This window comes from Uloborus diversus, chromosome 6 (assembly GCF_026930045.1).
Source record: "Uloborus diversus isolate 005 chromosome 6, Udiv.v.3.1, whole genome shotgun sequence".
Lineage (NCBI taxonomy): Eukaryota > Metazoa > Arthropoda > Arachnida > Araneae > Uloboridae > Uloborus > Uloborus diversus.
Genome location: NC_072736.1, coordinates 64,768,700 through 64,795,148, shown reverse-complemented (window position 1 = coordinate 64,795,148; position 26,449 = coordinate 64,768,700). Strand labels below are relative to the sequence as shown.

Below are 26,449 nucleotides of genomic sequence, written 5' to 3'. Positions count from 1 at the left end.
ATAGCTTTTTTAACTGAAAAATGTGTAATGAATTTGTTTCACGAGAGAAATAGTAAAAACACAACGTGGAACAGGGTGGTTCAATCAGTGATTATAAACAAAATTTTATAATATACGCATTGCATATGATGCTTTAACATACTATGAAATGTCATGAAAAGCTTCATAACTAAGTTGAAATATGCAGAATTTTTTTAAAAAAAGAGGCAGAATTAACACCAACACTACACCTTAACGAATGTAAACAAACATTTGTATTGTTCTGAAAAACAGAAAAAAAAAACATAAATTTCGTGAAATACGGACTTTTTGGTGACTTTTACTCATCTAATATCGAAATATTTTCATTAATTCAAATAGTGAATAACAGTAACAACACATGCAATGTGGCTCAATGATACACTTCGCGAACGTAAACAAAACTTTATCTAATTCTCCAATAAAATCTGTACCTAAAACGAACATAACACTGAATGCATTTGATACTTCAACTAACCTGGTATTGAAATAAGTGCTTTTTAAACCGCATAAATGGATTGAACCTTTTCAAATTCCACACATATAGACCTCACTTTCCTCTTTGTAGAGATAACATTTAAAACAGAATGTCCGCAGCCCGGAAGTGACATTTTCGGTTATATGTTAAACGTCACTGGATGACTTCACCAGCAGATAGCCAATCAGGGAAAAGCAGTTCGCGAAAGCTCTAGGATGTGGATTTATGCGAAATTTGTCGTCTTGCGGAAATGGGCGTATTTCTTTTCGGGACTTTAACTGATTAAAATTTATAAATTTTGAACTAGATGAGACTTTTTGCCGTCAAATACTCATGCATACTTTAATCGTTTAAATTTAAAACTTCAAACATGGCTAACAATCTCGCTTCTCAACTAATAAAGGAAGAGTTTAATCCTTTAGATTATGTAAAGAAACAAGTTACAGAGTGTAATGGTGCTGTAGATTTATTGAGTGAAAGAGAAAGAATTCACAAATTAGCTGAGGAAACTAATGGGCTATTGAAGAAAAATGTTTACAAGAATTACACTCAGTTTATCGAAACTGCTAAAGAAATTTCATATCTTGAAGGAGAGATGTATCAACTTAGTCATATGCTTGCCGAACAGCAAACTGTTTTAAATTCATTGTTAGAAGTTTCTATTGCGGCTTCCAAGGATTCTGAGTTGAAAATTAGTAGAGATAAGGAAACGGACGAAGAAAATAATAAAAACCTTTCTTTGCTTTTGGAGAAAGTTGAAGGGTGTGCAACCATACTAGAAGTTAGAGGTCGAACAGTTGTGTATAATGGAGAAATGCTAGAATTGGGGGTTAATGACTACAAGCCCATTCATACAGTGTACTGTGTACTGCTGGATGATGGATTAATGTTTGCAACAAAAATAGAAAATAGCCGTGGACCATTGCAATATAGGTAAATTTTTACTTCATCCTGTTGTTGCTAAAATCCTTTATATATCATTACATGAGAAAAAAAATGATCCATAAGTCATTTTTGAGTCATCACTAATTGCTAAGCTTGCCAGACACCTCGGATTTCAGACAAAATCCCGTTGTTCCGGCCGGTTTATTCGGCATAACGTAAAAAAATTTATCTGAATATATAGGTAAGTGATGTAAAATACCTGGGTATTTATTTTTAGTGGTAAATACCCAAAATGGGTATATAACCGGGTATTTATTTCAAAAATTTATATTCAAATAAAATACTTTTCTGTCTATTCCACTATGCATATATATAACCAACCATATACAAAACAGTAAATTTTTGGCCAAAAATTTTATTTTGATCACATATTTAAAGAATTATTTTGTGAAACAACTTAGCAATCTAATATGATATTCACATTAAATGTGTTGGATATGCCTAATCAATGTCCCCATCTTTCTTTTTTGTTTTTCACTTTTCAAAGCAAAATTTAGTTTTACCAGTACAAATACAAAGTGAGGGACAAACTAACGCCTTCTAAATACTAAATGCCTATCACGTTCTCCCTTTTAACATAGAGCAAAATGATCCCAGTAAGCATATATTCGGTCTTCTGGCTACTGCCAACTATTGAAGGTCGAAAGCATTAGAAATTAAAAGCAGAGAAAACAATTGGTTAACTTCTAAATTTAAATTTTAAAATTAACCCATTAACGATGATTTGAATTCTTTGGATCCATCGTCATAGCAACACCATCCTTGTATTGCCGTGAGGTAGTAGCGTTGTTAGTGTACCGGCGGAGGATCACTTTTAAACAAATGTGATAGGCATTTAGTATTTAGGAGGCTTTGGACAAACTGATTGCAACTCAAAGCCAAAACTAACTAGTAGCATGATATTATGAAAAATCAAAGATGAAAAGGTGTGCTAGCACCATCTATGTGACAAAATTAAACTTAAATCCCTTTGCTTTACCTCATAAAAAATTAAATTTTCCTGCCATCCTATTTAAGTTTAAGAATAGTTCATTCTAAAATCTGACAGTTTTTTTGATAAGATTTCATTACGCCTTTAGTTAAAAAAATTATAATACATAAGTTTTTATGTTTTTAAATTTCCATTTTACAGTTTATGTTTTAAAAAGAAAATCATCACCTTTTGATACCACCTAAAGTTTTTTTTTTGGCACAATTCGCAATTACTAAGGGATTTACCCTGCCTTCAGATAAATACCCAAAAAAATATTTACCTTCCCACCCGACATCACTAATTGCATGTGTTAAAAATAGTTCGAATACATTTTCATCATGAAGTACCGGGGAGCAAATGCAAATGAGCAAGGCAACAGGAAACAATATATATATATTTTTGCTTATTAATGTGAAAACTGTTTCTATATTTGTCACATTATCACTTAAACAGCAATAAAATAAATAACATCATAGTCTTAATAACTTCTCAGTAAATTCTTCCAAGCATCCCTCATGCTTCCTTTTTTTTTTTTTTTTTTCCATTTTGGATATGACTAACCTCAGAGATTATTATTTTGAAATCCTGAAGTTCATCATTGAATTGCTTATATACTTGTCCAACTATGACATTGAGAAGAAAGATTCTTTGGTTCACGATATGTTTCTTTCATAATTTCATCAAGTCTTCCAATAAAAATTTTTATAAACTGTGTAATACATATGTATGTATCAGTTTTACCAATTATTTCATATTTCAGACTCACTTTTTGAAATTTTTGGAAAATACCCAGTTTTTGGGTATTTACCCAGGCCTTGGGTAAATACCCAAAAAATATTTACCTACCCACTGGGTATTTACCCGACCCACGTCACTAGATTATATACAACCAACACTTTTTGAAATAATAACTAAGTTCAAGGATTATATGGAATAATTGATTTCTTTTTTCACTGCACTATGAAAAATGAAAACGCATGTCTCGGCGCCAGCCGTTTATGATAGAGAAAATAAGTCTGCACCAGTTGAGAAAGTATTCTCTTTTATGAACAACTCATGGTTTGATGATAGGTCATTCATGAAGGAATGTAATGGTTAACAGCATAATGACATGAAAATATACTATCGGATTCGATTGTACCAATTTTTACATTCAGATTAAATCTAAAAAACAATTTCTAAAAAAGTCCTATCCAGTGAAAAATACTTGTACATATTGATATTTCCCCCCCCCCCCTGATTTTAATTGCATCTTCTTGTTTAAGTATTTTGTAAATATTGTCTTGCAATGCTTGTGTCGTTTATGATTACCCCTAATTTAAGTTCATAAATAGGACCATTTTTTAATAGCTTGAAAAACTGCATTCTAAAAACCAGTCAACGATAAATACTCTCGCCACTGTGGCGCGGGGGGGAGGGGGGAATTCTGGTGTCCCGGTTTAGCATTTCAGAAAGCGGGCAAGCCTACTAATTGGTTATTATTCTCACTTGACCAAAGTTGTATTACTGTGGCGACAGTTATTTTTAATGTTCATTTAGAGAGCGAAATCCTTGTCATCCTAGTTACAAATGGTAAAGTTTAGCTTGATTTTACATGAAAAAAAAGGGTTTTTTGTAAAAAGCGTGAAAAATGTGGAGTGGTTTTTTGTACACACAAAACAAAGAATGAAAGGTTAGACTAGTGCTGTGAAAGAACTTGCATAGTCAGTGATGCTAAAATGATAAAAGTAGAGGAATGTAGTGCAAAGTGAAATGGGGAAATACTCTGCTTTAAGTGCCACCTGTCTAGTAATATTTTAACTTAGTATTGTCTGTTTTTCAAGAGAAGGCACTTCGCTGCGCCCCCTTGAACATTGTGAGTTCCATTTTACGTGGGGGTGATCGGTACGCAATCGATGTGCTTCTAAAGGAGACAACCAGATAGCCTTAAGGTGGGCTTACATTTTAATTAGAGACGTACCGAGTACTCGGTAATTACTCGGTACTCGGCATACTAGGCCAATTTGCCGAGTACTCGGTACTCGGCCAAATTCTGATCAGATACTCGGCCAATACCGAGTAGTTGCAAAAAATTGAATATTGTCCAAGACAGATACCAAAATTTATATTAAAAAAAAAGCAAGCATTATATTCTGCAATAATTTACAATTAAAATTTATAAGTCAAATTTAAATTTTGAGAATAGGGTCATTCCATGCGAAATGAGCAAAATTGGCAAAAAAGTAGTGGCCGCATGGTAACAGATTTTTATGAAATTTGGTATACAGGTTCCTTTTATGCCTATATAAAAATATCTAAAATATTTTTGCTTAAAATTTTTTATTTAAATAGTTACATGCGATTGAAAATTGGTCAAATTGAACAGCATTCTCATTGATGCTAAATGTTGCACTTTTGAAGGCTTGTGTCTTATTAACTATTTAATGAAAATATAAAAGTTATATGTTTATGCAATCTATGGAGTAGGGTAATCAATCTGATATCAGTGAAATTTTCAAAGTTATTATAGTTAACTTTTAACCGAGTTTCAAAAACTGAAAATATTTCAATTTTCTCATAATTAAGCATTTTATTTTTTAATCTCAATCTTTAAGGAATGCATTAGCTTTGATGAAATTAATACCCAATAATGTGCTAAGTATCATAAAAGAAATGCCTTACTTTTGAAGTTGTATTTTAACTCATTTGTCTTCAAAATCAGTTTTAAACTTAGTGACATTTTGTAAAATGATGATTTTCCCCTTCACGTACACACAAAAATTCAAATGAGGGAAAATTCAGACAACTTTAAAATTTTTCAAGAATATAGAGCTGTGTTACTACTATTTGCTTGAAGAAACTCGAAATTGGTTTTTGATTTCCGAACGTAAAATAAAATTCAGAAAAATAGCATTTTCTTTCTGTTTTATGGGTCAATCCATACAGGTTCGACGGATGGTTGCGCTCGACCAGTTTTAATTTTTCTGAAATTCATATCCCTAAAAGCTGCATATGAAAGATTTTTAAAACCTCTTTTTTTTTTCTCAACTTTGATTTTTTGGAGGTCATCAAAAGTGATTTTTGTAGTCAAAAATGGGACTTTTAGACCTTTGCATTTTGGCCAAAATCTATTTGAACTACATTTATGACAGTTAATTTAATGCTTTGATGTTAAAGTGCATAAGTTGATAGTCTTACATGCTGAGTTACGTAGCTATACGTTAATAATTAAAATAATGGCAACAGGTTCAAGTTCAAGACCAAATGTAAAAATTTTACTCATTTCAAAGGGGGTTAACTCATGTAGGGGACGGAAACACAAAATGAAATACGGCAAAAACTAATTACTGGAGCCATGCTAAAAAGAATATGCAACTGTTGCTGTGTGTTTGTGTACCCTTTATAGATTATAGCCCCTCAAAATTCGGAAAAATGACAAAAATGACATTTTTAGACCCCTATAAACCAAAAAGGGATTGAATTAAAAATAAAATTTTCTGGCCAATTGAATATTCCATTCAAGTACTATACATGTTATACATATTGTTTTTTGTATTTGGTTTGTAAAAAAGATACAGGTCTTTGAAATTAAGCAATTTCGCTAGTCAATCACACTAAAACAGAAATTAAAAGTGTAAAAACTTCATGGCACCTTCTTAAATTACGTATATTGTGCCCTATATAATACATTATACTGAAAAAACATATTTTGACAACTTAGAAATATTTGGACATGAATTAGTAGTTTATACTGTGTGGAACCTGAATGGATTGATCCTTATGTGAAATTACGAGAATTCAAAGAACTAGATAAATGACTAAATGATACAAAAGCAAGTAAAATTGACATTTATTTCAATTTAAAAAAAATGTACATTTCAGCAGGTACTTCATAAACATGCTTTTGAGAAAATGAAACACGAAAGAAATGATTAGTTTTGCTAAACTTACAGAATAAAAAGAAGTAACTAATGAAATTTTACCTTAGTTCAAGCTACTCTAGTAACAAAAATACGCTGATACCAATGATTAAAATTTAGTAGCATCTAAAAGACACTTCAATATATTATGTTAAAAAAATTGAGTAAATTTAGAGCATTCCCTCATTTTCAAAAAAACATCTAAAATAGAGGAAAAAATGAAATTTTTGCAAATTTTCGATTTTTTTAAGTACAATTTCGTTATCGAGAAATTCATAAACAGTTACTAAATTAGAGCAGATAGTTACTTATAGATAGTTTTTCAATCTGAATCACTTTTACTGTTATTTTTTCATTAAAAGAACTAGGAGAGTGATTTAAAATCTGAAGTAAATTGGCAAAATTTCAATCTTTGTTAATATCTCAGATTCAAAAAAAGATCCGAGTAAATTTTACTTAGCTCTTTCTCAATAGAGATTTGTTTATAGAATGCGGAAATATTTCTTTTTTAAGTGTACATTTATAACTTATGGAGTTATTGAGTCACAAACTGGCAGCCATGAACTCTGAAAATTTAGACTTAGCGTAAGCATCAACTTCTAATTTCAATAACAATGCAACAAACAGTTTTTAAACTTTCATACTTTGCATTCCCTCATAGATATGCATGGTTTACCTATGTAAAAATTTTCATTGAAATCTGTGACATGTCAGCCACAGCTGATTTGCTCATTTCGCATGGAATGACCCAATAATGAAGTTTGTAATGCTTCAATGGTATAAATCTTTCTTTTAATGTCCCCAAAGTTTATTTGTTTATTAAAAATTATGCAAAAAAAGGCAAGTATAGAAAATATGGAATTTTTATATTAAAAACGGATACTTGATACAAACAAAAATTAGTTATAAAAAATATAAAAATACCTTTACTTAAAAAATTAAAGGAAATAAAACAATGTTAAAAGCACAGTGTAGGAACACTGCAGATACGTGTTTTTTGGAAGTTACAAGGAATTCCTTTTTCTATGCACAAAATGGGAGCTCGTAGATTTAAAGGCATCCGACAAAAGTTGGATTTTTTTGTTGAATGTCTTTACCTTCTCTAGCTCACATGTTATGCACTGAAAAAGACATTCCTTGTAAGGGGGGGGGGCGGTAACATGTGTCTGCAGTGTTCTTGCACATTTGTTTTATCTGCTTTAAAAAATATTTATGTTTGGCGGACTAGAACTATAATTGATTGGTATACAGTGAAACCCCTCCTAACGGACACCCCTCTTATGCGGACAATTTTTAATTCCCCAGTTCCAATGCAAATAACATTATTAAACCCCTGTACTGCAGACACCTCTCTATTGTGGACAAAAAAAATTGTCCTGTTAGTGTCCGCATTTGAGGGATTTTACTGTAATTTGTTTTAATTCCAACTTGATTAATCATACCTTTTATTTATATATTTTTAATTTTAAAAATCATTTTTTGGTAAAATTTTTGACAAACAAAATTGTTTATATAATGTGTAATTAAATTTCACCAGGAATTTAGCTTTAAAAACTATTATATGGACAAGGAGGTCTATACTACTATTCCAATAAGTTCAAAATTCATCACATGTGTGTCGGTGGTTCTTGTTAAAACATAATTGGTACTTGGTAACTCGGCCGAGTCGTGAAAGGCCGAGTACTCGGTAACTCGGTACTCGGCCGAGTAGTGAAAGGCCAAGTACTCGGTACTCGGCTACTCGACCAAAGTGCTACTCGGTACGTCTCTAATTTTAATGTGCAAAAAAGTCTTAGTGTCCTTTACATCACTTGCTTCACTTGTCTGTTGTCATTTTAGTTATTCTAACATTTTAAAAATTGCTGCTTATACAACAAAATATTATGATCCGAAAATACCTTCTGCCGAAAACAGCGAAATAGAATCATCAGATACCACGTGACGAGGGAAGAGTCAAAACGGACAACAACACATGTAGTCATGGGCGCCCATATAGGGGGGAAAGTGCCCCCCCCCCTTTTAGAAATTAGAACTTCCTTGCTTTTAGTAGGTACACTGTCTTCTTTGCAAAAATGAAAAACATTTTTCTCCAGCCGTTAATGTTGTTGTCATGTGCTAGCTCAGCTGGCAATTTGCGGTGCGCTGCTTCACTTTTCCAACTGTACCATCATTTGGTGTGAAGTCCAACTTCTACAGTACAGAAATGCCATAAGGATCCATTTATAGCACAACAACATTCACACAAAGAAAGGACAAGGATAGGAGAGAGAAAGTACCCCCATGTCCAAGAAGGGATTTGATCCCGGACCTTCATATCGCAGTCAGACTTCTCTGACCACTAGACAAGGCAGGCGTCTCCAGCATTAAAAGTATCAAATTTAAATTACTCAAATCTCTACTGAAATAAGTTTACTTTGAAATATCCTGCTAAACCATGGGGAAAATACCTGACCCCCCCCCCTTAAAATTTTGCATATGGGCGCTTATTTATGCAGTCGATTCCAGTCAAAAAAGAAGAAAAAAAATTCTGGAAATCAAAGAATATGATAATACAAGTAATTTTTAAAAATTCATATTTTTGTACTGTAAGATTTTGTTGATTGTCAAAAAATATTTTTGTCATTATTAAATGATAAAGATCATGTTATTAATATTTTGAATTTTAAGACCTAACTAATATTCAGTGCAGTTGTTTTTCGTTTAAGATTAAGCTTATTTGCATTTTGAATGCTTTGTATGGTTAGTCAAGTGTATGCATGCCGGGCAGAATGAAATAGCTCGTTTCATTTACTCTTTCAATCTTTTATGAAATCACTTACGTATATACATCGTTACCCATTATGTTTGTAAAGAATTCATTTGCATTCCTTCGTTTAATAGTTCCCATATTTATTCACTCTTTTGCATATTTTCTTATTCATTCAATATTTTATTAACTAATTTATTTTTTCTTTATATATTAACTTATTTATTTATTCGTTTATTGCAGGGGTGATTGTGGTCCGGTATTTTACCGAATTTCCGGTACTTTCGGACGTATTTCCGGTATTTTCATGTCTGAAAATACCGGAATTATGTGCTTTTATCTCCCTACCTCCGCAATTTATTTTAAATTATATAATACTCATCAAATATACCTGCAAGAGCCTTAAGATAGCCAACTATCCCTTAAGATGGACAAATGTCAAGATAATTTGTATAACACCCGCTCAAAAGTAACTTTGTAATCCATTAAAAATTTAATTAAATGTGCACGCAATATTTTGACTCAGAACTATTTAAAACTATGGCAAAGGTGCACTTAAGTAATAAGGGCCAAGGATTACCCCCCCCCCCCCCCCCCCCGTTATTCATTCATTCTTTCATTTACTCATTTATTTGATCAAAAATATCTTAAATAATCAAATAGAAAATATTTCATTGAAAAAATATTTCATTTTTTAATACAAATTTTTTATTTTTCATTTTGCCCCAAAAAAACTAGTATGTTGGCCAACTTTCTGTCTTTCTTATGAACTGATCCCTCCCGCTGCCAGATGAGAAAAAAATACCCCACCCCCTCCATTCACCGACCCAAAAAAAAAAAAAAAAAAATGCGCACTCAAAGCTTGTCGACCGTCCCACATTTCTGAGTTCTCGCAAAAGAAAAGCAAAGAGCGAAAATTGAAACTTATTTTAAAAGCCTTGCTTAAATTAATAATATTTTATGTGTTAACAAACACAAGATGGCAACATTTAAAAAATTTAAATCATTAAGCTTTTCCGGTCATTTTCCAACAATTTAAATCATGTGAAATACGCAGACAACACTCTATTGTGGTTTACTTTTCTTAGTATTGCTTTAGTAAAACTTTCTATTCGCACAAAAAAGTGGCAAAAATCAGCCCCCCTCCCCCCCCCCCTGAAGCGATTGGCGCCAAAAATTGAAAGTGTCTGTTAACGTGTAGGTTGACATTTATTCCAAATTTCATCTGAAACATAGCATTACTTCTTGAGATATATTCAAGAAAGAACGTTCGATTGCACCATCACGTTCGAATGCGTTTCCATTGAACCTCATAAACTTATCTACATTAATCATTCCAAATGAAAAAGAAAGGAAGCAAATGGCTAATTTACTTTCCTTTTATCTGAAATTCTGCATCTAGGTACCTGCAGTATGAGCACGGGGGGGGTATACAGCACTAAGGACTGACAGTCCAAGAAACCAAAATAATAATAATAATAATAATTTATTTAATGATTCTATACTTGAATTTTAAAAGTTGAAAATATTTTTGTTATGTTTTAGAAAAAGTTTTGAGGAAAAATAGAAACTCAACACATATTACGCAGTTTAAATAACAGCGAATCTTACTTCTTACCTACTAGTTAAAAACAAAAAACACTCAGTCGTTTAAAAATTCATTATTCGTTTGGGGGGGGGGGGGATTTATAGATTCACACCTGTCAGCATAAATCGATTTAATTACTTTCTTTCCTAATCCTAATATGTGGCTTGATAACTAATAATCTTGCCAACATGTTCTGTCATAAGTAAAGAATCCTGCATTTACCTTACATGCAAATACTAATTGAAATTGCTGAAAATATCATTACAAATGTTTACAAGTGATTTCTTGCTATGCTAATCTCTTTGGTAAAGTGATAAATTTTATCATCATAAAAATTGAGGAATAACATTCAAACATTGCAAATACATTTATTTTTCCCTTTAAGTGCAAAGGATTATTAAACATTGATTACAATGCTATGATTAATTTTGATTAGGTTGTTTTGAAATAATATTTCATATGGTGTACCACTTTAGAAATTAAAGCACTGCAAAGTTTAGTATCCAGGTGTTTTTTTTTTTTTTTTTTTTAATTTCAGCTGCATTTTTATTCAAAAAATTAGCAGTAAAGTTAAGAGCAATAAATTGATTTTATTTATTTATCTCTCCTTCATTTTGATTTTTTTTACTTAATTGTGCCACATTTAAATGAGTTTGCAACATTAAAGCCAATGTAATGTGTCGTAAGATTTAAAAAAAAAAAGATTCAAAAGCAATAAAATTTAAATTTTACATCTTAGTGTTTTCTTTTACACTAGCTGACAAGGCAAACGTTGTTCTGCCATATAAATATTTTCCAGTGAATATTTTGGTTTCCTCTTTATAGTAAATTAGTGGTACCTGCACAGCTTTGCCCATAGTAGAAAATTAAAAGGTCATTTAGCTCGCCTGTATATTTACAAATACTGGATGATGAATTCCTCGCCAATTTCCTATCTATTCTGTTACGGTTCCACGTCATGATATTTTGGTAATTTACTGATTTACGTTTTGATAATTTGCTCGGTAAAATTTTCTTAAAATTGGAATAGAAAAAGAACAAAATTGAATTTTCGAAAAATTGCTTCGAGGTGCACACCCCCATGCTATAAACTAATTCTGGACCAAGCTTCATGAAAATCGACCAAACGGTCTAGGCGCTATTCGCGTCACAGATCCTGACAGAGAGATCCAGAGAGATTTTCAGCTTTATTATTAGTATAAATTAGTTACTTTTAATGTCATCAAGTCAGTATGTAACAATTTGAATTAATTTTGTACTGAGGTAATAGATTTTTATTGTATGTGGGAAAAAATTGTTTGTTTTCAATTATCGAACGTTTAAATTTGTTTACTATTCGGTTGCAAAATATTGAAGCATTCGGCCGTGAATCAGTGTTGCAAGCCTTTTCTTTATTTTCCCATCCTTTAAGAGTTTGTACGTTTTTGTTTGGCAACAGTGAATATGTTTTGTTAGAACAGATAAGTTTTGATTCGAAATGTTTTAAGCAGTGTTTTAAGAAATGTTATAAGAAATATTAAGAAATAAAAGTATATGAATGGACAAAGTGGTGTACACTTAATGTCGTATCTAACATGTGGTGACCCGGAGTAGTGATTTTAAAGAAGGTCAGTACTTTTATAAGGAATTTCTGATTGAAAAACTTTAGTTTTTGTTTTGCAATGGAAAATCTTGTCAAGAAGCGATCTCCGTTACGAACATCTTTTACTAAGACATATAAGAATTTAATGGCCTTGTTTGAGAATGAAAATATTGCAATAAGTGATCTTAAGATTAAATTAGCTACTTTAGAACGCATTAATGCTGGTTTAATGACTCTTGACAACGAAATTTTAGAACTTGCGTTAAATGCAGATGATGACGGTAAAAGTTATACTGTCGAATTCGAAGCTATAGAAGAATATAAAATCAAGTTTGATGAAGCGTTGGTTTACGTAAATTCTTTTTTAGAAAGTAAATCCCAGATAAGCGCCAGTAGTAATAATGAGAAATCACAACTAAAACTTCCCAAACTGGAATTAATGAAATTCGGTGGTGAAATTAAAGATTGGCTGTGCTTTTGGAGTCAATTTAAAAGAATTCATGAACATAAACAAATGGAAGAGGAAGATAAATTCCAATATTTAATACAGTGTATGTCTCCTGGTACAAGAGCGAAGGAGATCATTGATAGTTATCCACCAACAGCAGAAAATTATGAAAAAGCAATTGAAAGCCTCAAAGCAAGGTTTGGCCGCGAGGAACTGTTAGTGGAGTATTATGTTCGAGAACTCTTGACTTTAGTTGTTAAAAATGCTACTAAATCGAAGCTAAGCATTACTCAATTGTATGATTAAGCTTGAATCCCACCTAAGATCATTAGAGTCTATTGGGATGACATCCGACAAATATGCTGCTATGCTATTCCCACTTGTGGAATCGTGTGTTCTAGAAGACATTTTAAGAGTTTGGCTAAGAAATTCTGCAATTGAAGAAAAATCATACAGTGCAAGACTGAACCAGCTTCTAAACTTTTTAAGGACTGAAGTAGAGGGGGAAGAACGGATCACCCTCACAAAGTCGGGTGTGAAGCAAAGTGATTCCATGCAGAAAATTTTCGAAAGATAAGGAAGATATTATAATACCTACTGCTAGCAACTTGTTTTCTGGAGTAAAAGAAATTAATAGCAATAAAGTAATAAATACATTGTATATTCTGTGAAAAATCTCATCAAAGTAAAGATTGTTACAAAGCACAAAATTTAAGTTATGATGGAAAAATTGAAAATCATGAAAGAGAAAAATTGTTGCTTTGCGTGTTTGAAAACAAGCCATCGAGCAAAACAATGTAAGAACAAAGTTCAATGTGTGTTTTGTGGAAGAAAGTATTACCTTGTTTGTTGTCCAGAATTTAAGCAGAAATCAAAAGTTATGGTAGAGTGCAAACAAGAAAATTCCGAAAGCAGCACTCTTTCATCAACATGTACTTCAGGGAGAGATTTGATTCAAACATTAGTTGTTGGCATTCAACATGAAGGGAAAAATCTACGAGCTTTAAGTGATACTAGTCTGTGTGAAGGAATGAGTCAACATCCTCTAAAAGGTGAAATAAGTGAACCAGACTTCAGTGATGTGGAAATCAGAACTGTTCCAGTTGATGCAATAAGTGAACCTGGTTCAATGGATGAGATGAGTAAACCTGCACCAGACGATGGTAGATGTGCAGATTTTCAAGCTGACGAAAAAAGTGAAGCTTTTCAAGAAGACGAACAAAGGAAAATTTCTCAAGATGAGCAGAAAAGTCATAATTCCCTAGATCACGAAGAAAATGCAATTGCTTTAGATGAGAGAAAAAATAAACTTATTCAACGTGATGAAAAAGGTAAACCTGCTCTAAGTCATGAGAGTAGCGAAACTGCTTTAAGAAATAAAATAAGCAAATCTATTCAAATTGAGGAAACAAGTGACTGTGTTCTAAGTGATGATACAGATGAACCTACTCGAATAGATGAAAAAAGTGAATCTAATGTAGCTAATGGGATAAGAAAGTCTGTTGCCCAAACTGAAAAGAGTGAAACTTTTCTAGATTACCAGGAAAGTAAATTTCCTTTAAATAAGAATGGAAATGAAAATTATTCAGTAGATAAAACAAGTAAACTTGCTGCAGTAGTTGAAAGAAATGGATTGCCTAGTGTTGACGGAAACATTGTAACTGCTTGCGACAGAAACGAATTTGTTCCAGATCAGGCAAAAAGTCGAAAAACAATAACTGATGAAAAAAGTGAACCTCTTCTGAGTGATGGAAGAGGAGAACCTGCTTTAAGTAATAAGAAAATTGAACAAGCTGTAAAAGATGAAGTAAGTAAGCTTGCTCCAATTGATGAAAAAGGTAACTATGATTTTTATGATGAACCTACTGATATAAAGAAAAAAGATGAAACTTTTCAAAGTCACACAAAAATTGAAACTGCTTGCGAAAAAAATAAATTTGCTCCAAAGAAGATAGAAAGTGATGTGACTGCATCTGATAAGAAAATTGAACCTGTTCTAAGTGAAAAAAGAAATGAATCTGCTGTGAATGATAAAAAGGGCAGATTTGAATTAAGTGATGAAAGAAATAAATCCTCTTCGAGCGATGGAAGAAGAGAAACTGGTCTAATTAGTGAAAATAAAGTGAAAAAAGCAACTAATGAAGATCCAGTGGAACTTGATTGTGAGCTATCAATCGAAATAAGTACTTCAGAAGAAAGTGAAAAACCTGTTACTCCTATCGAAGAAAGGAATGCTGAAAGAGGAACAGATGTAAATGAAGAAAATAAGGATGAGAAAGAGGATTCAAGAAAATTTGCTGAGCGAACAAAGTGGCGACATGTGCCAGGCTCCAAAAATATTTCGAATTTGCCTTCAATAGGTTCCTCAGTGAAGAAACTGATAGCATTCCCTTGGTGGGAGGGTCCTCATTGGCTGAAATTACCCGAAGAAGAATGGCCTCATTGTAACTTAATTGATGACACGGGACAAGCTTTGAAAAGAAGAAAAGTTCTCTCGCTAGAAAGTGAAATACCCAAACACATCAAAGTGATTTATAATTTAGTTAGCTTTGAGTCAAGAAAGAATGTTTTCAAAAATGATGACATATCTCTGCATGAAAAGAAATCTCGTTGTGCAGAAAATGGAAAACATAAGCTTCTTAAAACTTCAGGAAATGAAGATTTTTCAGAGCATGGATGTGCAGTAATAAGTAAGAAAAAAGAAGATAGACAGCATGGATAGTTTAAGGTTCATGAGCTAGAAATGTCAAAAAAATTAATAGTAAAGTTCATACACCTTGACTCCTTTACATCTAAGGACACTGAAAAGTTAAAAGCCATCAATGTGTTTAAAGATGAAGGAATTTTGCAAGTCAAGCCAAAAGTGAGGTATAATACTTATGGTATAAGTTTAAGATTAAACTACTTAGAGACATTAATTTTATTATTAAAGTTCAATTTGTTAACATGAAAGTTTTAATATTTTAATAAGTTTTGATTTTATGTGTTAAGTATGTAAAAAAAAAATCAAAAGGTGGGAGAATGTTGCAAGCCTTTGCTTTATTTTCCCATCCTTTAAGAGTTTGTACGTTTTTGTTTGGCAACAGTGAATATGTTTTGTTAGAACAAATAAGTTTTGATTCGAAATGTTTTAAGCAGTGTTTTAAGAAATTTTATAAGAAATAAAAGTATATGAATGGACAAAGTAGTGTACACTTAATGTCGTATCTAACAATCAGCATCGTCTTTGACGATTTCTAACGACAAAAGAGAAGCTAGAAGTGTTTCAGCTGGAAAAAACCTTCAACCAAGATTCTTCCAAACCAGTTTCGAAGCAAACCATGTGCAGAAAATTGCAAAAGATGGGAATATTTCTTAATCGAATGTCTGTTAGGAAACCTCTCATGCCTTTTCCCCAAGGGTCGTTTTAACCCTAAAGTTCTTAAATGATTCTAAATTTTTATTGGTGTTCATAAAAAATCGGAAAACTTTACAGAAGTTTGGAAGACTTTAAAACAGGGTTCATTGATTTAAATCACGTAATTTTTTTTGTTTGAAAAATCATTAAATCAATTAGGATTTTTTAAAATTATTTTTCAATTTTTTATGGGTCATTCCATACAGATTCAACGGATGAGTGCGCTTGGCCATTTTTAATTTTTTTGAAACTTATATCCCAAAAAGATGCATATGAATGCTGTTTAAAACCACTTTTATTTTTTCTCTAACCTTAACCCTTAATTTTTTAGAGGTCATTAAATGTCATTTTCGTAGCCAAAAATGGGACTTTTAGACCTTTGCATTTTGGCCCAAATCTAATTGAATAACAATCATGGCAGAACATTTTACATTTTGATGTTAAAGTACATAAGATAATAGTCTCGCACACTGAGTTATGTAGCTGTAACTTAATAATTAAAATAATGGCAACAGGCCAAAGTTCAAGGTCAAATGTAAAATTTTTACTCATTTCAAAGGGTCATAACTCGCTTAGGGGATAAAAACACAAAGTGAAATATGGCAAAAACTAATCACTGGAGTCACACTAATGAGAAAATATAGCTTTAATTGTGTGTTTGTTTACCCTTTATAAATTACAGCCCCTCAAAGATCAGAAAATTGAGAAAAATGACATTTTTAGACCCCTGTAAACCAAAAGGGGATGGAATTAAAAATAAAATTTCTTGGCTAAGTGAATATTCCATTCAAGTACTATACATGTTACATATATTGTTTTGTGTATTTGGTTTTTAAAAAAGATACAGGTCTTTGAAATTGAGCAATTTTGCTAGTCAATTTACGCATTAAAACAGAAATAAAAAGTGTGAAAACTTCATTGCACTTTCTTAAATTACGTATAGTGTGCTCTTTGTAATATATTATACTGGAAAAAGATATTTTAAGTATAAAAATAACTATTTTAATTTGATGACTTGAAAACATTTGGACATAAATGAGTAGTTCATACATGACTGGCAGCTTAAGTAGTTAATTTATAGACTATCTACTGTTTGACCACAGATTGTATGTAATTGGGCAATCTGCCAAGTAAAGACGATTCCATCTGAATGAATCTAGCAGGGGCTATGGGAAAATAGCGATGGGATATTGATACACGCGTTTTATAATGTCACTAGTGCCTTATTCATATATTGCATTCTCACAAATAAAATAAGGGGAAGCAAAAATAGTTACCATGGAAACAACAAAAAGAAAAGAAAATATTTTCATTTCGTTCAGGAACGTAAAAGCAAAATGGTAAGCTCAAAGCTTTGTTGTGAATAAATAAATCAATTAACTTTTGCCGTGAGAATATAGATCGAATATACTTTAGATTTAAAAAATGTTGCTGTAAGCAAATTTTCATTTTTACAAAACTAAGGATAAATAATAGAGAGGCAAAAGTGCACATCTGAAACAAATCAACTAACGCCCATATAAACTAATAGATACGTCTATTTCCGCCTTTAAACTGGATATAAGCCTTTCCATGTAATCGATAGTCAAACAGTACACACACAAATTTTCAATACATACAAACATTCGCTCTGTACATTAACTTATGTAACTTGCCTAAACACGTGCAAAAGCATTATCTACATAGTTGAAAGGAAAAAAAAGGTGCGCTTTTCATTTCTTGATTCAGTGTAGTTTTAAGAAAATGATCTCACACAGTAGTACTATAGTTCTGGTGGTGACACAGCATGTGGCGTACTGAAATACTTTACTCAAATACACAACAAAAATAGAAAGAACTTTTTTAATTTATGTAATCACGAAACGGATGTCAACTTGAGAGCTGAATGGCATTTCTATGCAATATCACACGGTAGTGAACATTGTAACAGAATCAGAGGAACCGTAAAAAGAATTGATACTACTAAGACTAGCTTGCAAAGAACTACTAGAAGTCACATTTTAAATCCTACAGAAATGTATACCTTCCGCATTTTTGCTACTAAGCATTGCATATATCCTTGTGAGCATTCAGTATATTAAACTAGCTGAAAAAATGCTGCAAGAAAGGTTTGACTCTGCAAATAAAATTCCCAATACAACATTTAATCACTGCTTTATGCCACCGTATTTACATATTATCTCTGTAAAATTATTGTCCCCTAGCAATAGGTATGAAGAATAGTGTGTTATTAAAAAGATTATTAAAAGAAAATGCCCATTATTGTCAAAAAAGTTATTACACAGCTTGTGTTGATCACTAAATTTAGAACTCCTGTCATTTTCTTGCTCCTAGTACATTTTCAAAGTATCAAATTATGAATGTGCCTTAGTAAAACATTCCAAAACGCCATATACTTGAGTCACCATTACAACTATAGGACTACTAGGTGAGTTCATTTTTTCAAAACTACACTCAAACAAGAAATAAAAAACGCACTTTTTAAATTTTAAATTTTGTATATATAATGTTTTTGCATATGTTTAAGGCAATTTAGATATGTTAATTTACAGAGCATATGTTTGTGTGTATTGAAAATTTGTGTGTGTAGATAGTCTATAAATTAACTACTTAAGCTGTCAATCAAGTATGAACTACTCATTCATGTCCAAATATTTCTAAGTTAGCAAATTAAAATAGTTTTTTATACTTAAAATATGTTTTTCCAGTATATAATATATTATACAGGCCATTTAAGAAAGTGCAACGAAGTTTTCACACTTTTTATTTCTGTTTTAATGCGTAAATTGACTAGCAAAATTGCTCAATTTCAAAGACCTGTATCTTTTTTACTAACCAAATACACAAAATAATATATATAACATGTATAGTACTTGAATGGAATATTCAGTTGGCCAAGAAATTTTATTTTTAATTCCATCCCCTTTTGGTTTACAGGGGTCTAAGAATATCATTTTTTGTCATTTTTCTGATTTTTGAGGGGCTGTAACCAATAAAGGGTAAGCAAACACACAGCAACAGTTACATATTCTTATTAGCATGGTTCCAATGATTAGTTTTTGCCGTATTTCATTTCGTGTTTCCGTTTCCTACGCGAGTTATCCCCTTTTGAAATGAGTAAAAATTTTACATTTGACCTTGAACTTTGACATGTTGCCATTATTTTAATTATTAAGTTACAGCCACGTAACTCAGCATGTGAGACTATCATCTTATGCACTTTAACATCAAAGCGTAAAATTAACTGCCATAAATGTAATTCAAATAGATTTGGGCCGAAATGCAAAGGTCTGAAAGTCCCATTTTTGACTACGAAAATGACATTTGATGACCTCTAAAAAATCAAGGGTTAAAGTTAGAGAAAAAATAAAAGTGGTTTTAAACATCATTCATATGCATCTTTTTGGGATATGAGTTTCAAAAAAATTAAAAATGGCTGAGCGCACTCATCCGTTGAATCTGTATGGAATGACCCTTATCGAGTCTAACGATAAAATATGTTACCTTTACAATTCTAACATAGCTGCACAGGCCTCTCTGTATATTTCAGGGTTTGAAAAAAAAAAGTCCACCTAGGTTTTTGATCAAATTCCTTTTTTTTTTTGGGTTGATCAAAAGCCTGGGTTTTTTCGAGAATCATTTTAATCGCAATACTATTTAAACATTGTACCAAACTACTACTTTGTTACTTTTACTTTTCATAATGTAATTTTAAAACATGCATCTAAAATTAGTCAAATTAAATGTAAAAAATGTATGAATTTTAAAACAGTTTAATATTTGTATGAAATATTATTAAAAATTTTTTTAAAACATGACCATTTAGGAAGGAAACGCATTTATTCATTCAGAAACAAATTTTGTGATATAAACGTTTCTTATTCTTTACACTCGAATTTTTTCAACATATAACAGCATTTATATGCTGATGTTTTCTTGGGTTTTTTTCTTTTATTGTGGAGGATGTAATAGTAATAAACTATCCTTTTTTATTTGCAGGTACCAAGCACTCTATGAACTTGATGGTCTGGCTGTAGTAAATGTTAAAGAAGAAATTGGCGTTAAGAATGTCTTTAAAGTTTTAATGTTCCCTGAAGTGAGACATTTTCAGTGTCTTTCTGCCACTTCTAAAAAAGAATGGTTGTCTCGCATTGATCAAGCGAAGAAAAAGAAATTATCCTCCTTTGAGAGACTTTCTAGTCCAAAAGAGGCTCCCAATCCCTTTGAAGACGAAGGTGCTAATCCATTTGAAGAAAACTTATCTCCACACAGAAATGCTTACTTAGAGACTCCAATCTGGCTCCTCGAACTTCCAGAGGAATTGGATGTTTGCATCGCTCTCAGGGAATTTGAAAAAGCAGTACAGCTCATTCAAAAGGCCAGCGCTCACTGTGCTGCATTCCCAAGAAGCACTGCAGTCAAAGATACCAAAATTCGCATCGACAACCGTGCGAAGCAGCTGGTTCATATTCTAACCGAAGAGTTGAAGGTGTCACCTGATCGTTCTCTTCATGGCGGTCCAAGGGCTGCCAGAAAAGCTGTGGGTGTTTTGATCCAGTTGGGAAAGTCATCTAAAGCTTGTAATCTTTTCTTAAAGCGATGTTCGGCCATGCTTAAGCAAAACATGAAGCAACAGAAAGCAGAGGGCGCTACTCTTAGTTACATCGAAAAGCTGTGCAGCGTTTTCTTTTCCTGCATCGCAGATACTGGCAAGGAATTCAACCGGGCTTTTGAGAACAACGCTTGTGCATCGGCCTTTGTACTATGGGCTAAACTGCAACTAGAGCAGTTTGTCCAAATATTCTCGAAACATGTATTTACTCCACAAGTCAGCGCTTCCACTGCAACGGATTGCATTGCATGTGCTCGGCAGCACTGTGATAAACTTTCGGATGTAGGCCTCGAATTTTCATTTGTTTTGAATGATTTATTGAGCTCGCAAGTAGAGAGGTTGGTCACTGAAATGCGTGATAAACTTTTAGAAGCAATCAAGTTGCGTTCCAATGACGACAAGTGGCGACCTCAGAATCTCCAAAACACCACCAATTCAAAAAAATTACTTGATGATTTGAGGGAGATGGGAATTGACAATGCAGAATCATATCTTTTTGATGAATGTTGGTTGACCTTAACTATCAACATTACAGCATTCGCAAAAATGTATTTGAATTTTTTAGACGACCTATTGAAACTCTATACACCAGCTGTACATACTTTAATAAACGAGGCCCTATCTGTTGCTTTCCAAACTCAACTTTTTCACGTGAAAAATGCCTTTCAAAAAGCAAACGACCCTTCAGAAAGGCAGTTTATTTCAAAGAATGCCTCGTTTTTGTCTGATGTATTAAAAATTCTTGAAAGCCGTTATTCCCAGCGGCTGAGTCGTCCTTGTACTGTAATAAGTGATTTCCAAGAAGAGCTTAGCCGGCTTGTTGCTAACTCATTTAAAACTTCCTTTACTAAATATTCATCTACTGCTTACATATAGTAAAAATTATACTTATATGCATGTAATTCAATAAAAAAAATGCTCCTTTTTCTTTCAAATCGTTATTTCTTTCGTAGTCTTTATTATTTGAGTTTTTTTATTGAGTTATAAAATTTCAGGGCTGAAAAAAGATCGGCTTATTTAACATGCTTTTATTAGCTTCACTTGTATGTTTGTGCGTAACTCTCATTTGGACTAAGAGCTAGTGGCTTATTACTGTTACAGGGGTGATTGTGTTCCGGTATTGTACCGGATTTCCGGTATCTTCATCTTCGAAAATACCGGAACTCCTATATTTTCAGAACCCCTTTTTTGTAAATTTAGGGCGATGTTTAATGAAACGCACGCCGAAAGTCCAAATTGAAGACGTTTTGTTTGGTATAAAGCACGGTCATGTTTTGCAAACTCTATGGTAATTATCGAAGAACAGCTGGGGTGGGGGTTAGAATAAAGACTAGGTAAGAAGAGGAAAGAGGGTTACTTGAAAGAATATTTTTTCCCCTTTGGGAAGGGTTGCCACAAACGATTTTCCTCCGCTGCTGAGGTCAGCTATTCTAATTTGGGTGTTTACCGATTTTCGCCTACGCTGATAACGAGAGCATTTTTGACGAGTGGATCACGCCCTCCGGAGAGGATTAACGTCAATCACATGGAGGGGACGATTTCCGGTTTTAGAGAAGGGGTTGGGTAGGGATTTCTAATTTTTCCCTACGATCATTCTCTCCCCCCCCCCCCCAATCAAAAGATAAAATGCAACTTTTCTTGAATGTCTCGACTGAAACCTTTTTAAATAGTAATTTCAAAATTCACTTTTCAATAATTTCATAGTTAGTATACATTCCTTTTTTAAGGGGATAAGAACATTATATCAATCATTAAATTAACATTCTTCTGACGGGTTTAGAGAGGTATTTTTTTTTTTAATCAAGTTTCTTTGGAGCGAGCTGCAAGACTCATGAGGTAAATATTTTTTTTTTCAAAAATATTTAAAAAATAATCAAAACCAATATTTTTTTCCCTAGGGATTTGTTTTACAATTTTTCACTTACTTTTCGGCTTGAAACTAATGTATCGGTCTCACTTCTATGAGCCAAATGTCCGAGAAAAATTTCGCGGTAGGAAAAAAAAAAAAAACAGGACAAAATCTTGGATTTTTTTGCATGCGAATAGCATCGCAGATCTTCAGAAACGAAATTTCCCAAATAATTTTTATTTATTGAAATTACATTCACAGATATAAGTAAAAACAAATGAAATTAAGTATGTCTATAATTAAGCATTAGCTAATATTTCTGGGGATGTATAGTCAGTCCCCATTGTTTATCACTTCTTGGAAAAGGTGATAAAATTTAATAATAAGAAAATGACTCAGTATGGAAAATAAAAAATAATGAAATTTTATTTTCAACAATATAGTAAAGAAATGATCGTAGTAAAATTTTGTGACCCCTAAAAATGTATCAATCTCGTTTGGAAATTCGGCACTGCTTTTTAGAAGTTCTTAGATTCTGCACACACGAACGCGGTAAAGGCATATAAAAATAAATCAAGCCCACAATATATAATTTATGAGCGGTATGAACAATCATTTTCTACAATGCCCCCGAATACTTGCAGTTCTTTTCAACATTAATCCAATTGTTAATTCCGATGCAATATTTTGTACTTCAAGCAGTAAAAAGCACAAAATATCAATACATCTAAAAAAAACTAAAAGCACGAAAGCTGTATGGACGCAAGGTAGTTTTTTTTTTAAATCAGAATTACTACAAATTTTACTCTCTGTTTTATGTTTATTATTTGTTATTTTTATTAAAGCGCATTCTTATTTGTTTCATTAATTGGATAATTACAGCAATTTTCAAATTGAATATCAGGTCTCAAATCTATCAAATGCTTTAGCAGAAATTGAACTATAAGCATTCATGTTTTCAAAATTTTTTTGGTTGATATAAAGGATAAGTTTCCTTTATAAAGTTAAAATTGTACATAAAATAAATTTTGTTTTTAAAATAAATGTTTCAAATTCTCAGGTTTAAAAAATAAATTTAAGAAAGAAGGGGAAAAAAAAACGATGTAGCACACGAGGCGCTGAAAACAGCTGTGCCAAACGATAACATTCCACCTATTTCGATTCGTCCCAATCTAGTGGAAAGAAAAAACCCCTCCAAATATCCCTATCACAGAAATTACCCCATCCATGCAAAACTTTTTCCCTATGTCCAGAGAGAACCCATCAGTTGTCAACCCACTTTCCCGGTCTCTATTGTTAGCTATTACCCCTCGGTCCCCTGCCGTTCACAGTGACAGGTTCTAGATAAGGAGCGTAGGCAAGAATCGGTATGAACCCTAATTTGTGGCCGTGTATCTAAAAGAAAAAGATTCATCTCCTAACATTTTTCCTTTTTTTTTTACTGCCAAAGAAACTATTTTTCAGATGATGCATTCACACGTGGGTCTCGATTCACACCTGCTTCAAGGTCAAACTGAGAACGGGTGAAATCAAATCGGTGGCCAGTTTATTTTTTTTTTGGGGGGGGGGGGGAGGTAGGAAGAGAAAAGTGATAAGAGCTTTGACTCTGTCTTTGTTCTTTATGGCAGTTGGAGGAAATTATCGTATGCAAATATTTTCTTTATTTTATATTCTGGTCTATGATCTTTGTTTGCGTGCGTTCTGTTGTTATTGAACTAATTATACTTTATCGTTATTAATAGGCTCCTCGTAAATTAGTTTGTTTAATTAAATTTTACTACTTACCTCTTACTTTTCATTTCGCTACTCTTTTTGTTTGATAAATTTATTCATTTGAACTTTGCATGTTCTCATTTAAAAAATGAGGTATCTGGATAAATCTGAAGATATTGGCTTCATCGATGCAGGAAAGAAGAACAAGTTTAATTGGGAATGGTTAAACAGAGTGGATTCCTACGATGAAAAAATGGAAACATGGTGTAAAATATTGATAGGGCTGGATTTTGCTTTTGTGTTTCTTGCAACAAGCCCTTTACATATGCTAATGATGGCGTAAAGGCATTATTGCAACATTTTTCTACAAATACTCATAAAAGAAACCGGGAATCATTGAAAAATGCTGGTGTATTAGGTGGATTTTATCCAGATGGTGATTATGAGATGAAAGAAGACAACAGAACTGTTGATTTTCTGACTAGAAAATGTCGATCTGAAGCTTTAGTGTGCTCATTTATTGCTGAACATTCTCTTTCATTTGCTGTAGCTCCAGAAATTGTGGAACTAGCCAAAACATTATCAAAAGACTTGCAAGCATTGAACTCCCTTAAGTTAAGTCGAACCACTGTTTCATACAAACTGAAGCATGGACTTGCCAAAACAATCAAAGATGAACAGTGGGAAATTTTAAGGAATTCAAAATTTTCTTTGAATTTGGATGAAAGCACTATAAGAGGCTCGGATAGCATATTAGCTGTTTTAGCACAGTACTATTGTGAAAAAGAAAATAAAATAATTGTGTCTCTTCATCAACTGCATTGTCTATTTATTTGAAAATAGTTTCGCTAATTGAAAAAAAATGAAGTTCCATGGGGTAATTTAATTAGTGTGTTGATGGATTCATGCAATACCATGCGTGGTAAAAAAGCGGAGTTGAAAAAAGATTGAGGAGCAAAGCTACCAATCTTTTTAGATATTGATGGCGATACTTGCCATATAGTGAACAACAGTGCTTTGCAATTTTCCAAGCACTTTAAAAGGTACTTAGAAAGTTTATTTGATGATATACATATTGATCTCAAAAGTCACGATAAACGACAATTTTTTTTTTTTTTTGAAGTATGCAAGTTACTAAAAGTGAAGCCCGTAAAGCCCCTTTCCAGACCAAATCATAGATGGCTTCATATCTTGGCTGTTCTGGAAAGGGTTATCTACTTATGGGATGCCTTAGTAGTTTTCTATTTTTCGTGGATGACTGAACAAAGCATCTACAAAGAAATTATTGATGACATTTTCAAAAAAAGGGAACTGTCTGAAGATGAAGTCTCCGAAGTCAAAAAGATCAGTCGTCTACTAAAAAAGAAACCTTTGACAGCTGAAGGAAAGAAAAGAAAAGAGAGGATCGTAAAGAAACTCTTTGTGCACCAAAAAAAAAAAAAAAAACGCTAGCAATATATGACCAAATATTGAAAATCAATGTTAATGATATAGAGTGTCATTTGCCTTATAACTTAAATTTTGTTAATGGTGATGCCTCTCGAATTCTTCGTGGTCTGGGAAAAACGAATCCCTTATGGAAAGAAGCTATATCTGTTTTCAAACAAAGCTATATTAAGTGTACAGAGTACATGATTAAAAAACTGCCGTTAAAAAACTCTTTATTTGTTAAATTTACAGGCTTGAATCCAGCTTTGCGGGGAGAAACAACAACATTTCTGGCACTGTTGAAACTGGCTGACTATTTGCCAAATGTTGTCAATGGCAATGAACTTGATGAATTAAATCAAGAGATCAGAAATTACCAAGTGGATGCTAATTTATCAACCGAGTCTTCTGAAGACAGGGAAATCCTTAAATTCTGGACCACTGTATTTAATATGGAATAATTCGGGATAAAAAAATATCCGGTTCTGTCTAAACTAGTTAAGGCAGTATTAACATGTTTTCATGGATCGACTGTTGAGGGCACTTTCAATTTCATGAACGATATAATCACCGAATCCCGTACATCCCTGAACTGTGATAGTTTAGATTCCATCCAAACAATTAAATACTATTTACTTTCTATTGAAAAAACTTCTTGTACAGCTCTTGGCTCTGAAAACCCTACAAAGGAGTTTCTGAACAAAAAGTTGCGAGACAACTTAGTAAATAGTTGGTCTATCTATCAAGATTCTCTGATCAACAGGAACACCATC

The 26,449-nt window shown here is 32.6% G+C and overlaps 1 protein-coding gene across 1 annotated transcript; it reads left to right on the top strand.

Annotated features, from left to right (window-relative positions):
* The first annotated feature begins 738 nt into the window (after positions 1-738).
* Positions 739-21,608, top strand: LOC129223879 (exocyst complex component 8-like). The gene is made up of 2 exons (XM_054858250.1): positions 739-1,429; positions 20,074-21,608. The coding sequence occupies exons 1-2, from the start codon at positions 867-869 to the stop codon at positions 21,560-21,562; spliced, it is 2,052 nt and encodes a 683-aa protein (XP_054714225.1). The 5' UTR covers positions 739-866; the 3' UTR covers positions 21,563-21,608.
* Positions 21,609-26,449: the final 4,841 nt, after the last annotated feature.

What these genes read in the sequence shown, in the direction of transcription:
- LOC129223879 (XM_054858250.1), top strand. Translation starts at nt 867, where the DNA reads ATGGCTAACAATCTCGCTTCTCAACTAATAAAGGAAGAGTTTAATCCT. An exon ending in CGTGGACCATTGCAATATAG is followed by an intron (nt 1,430 to 20,073) that starts GTAAATTTTTAC and finishes TTTTATTTGCAG; the next exon opens with GTACCAAGCACTCTATGAAC.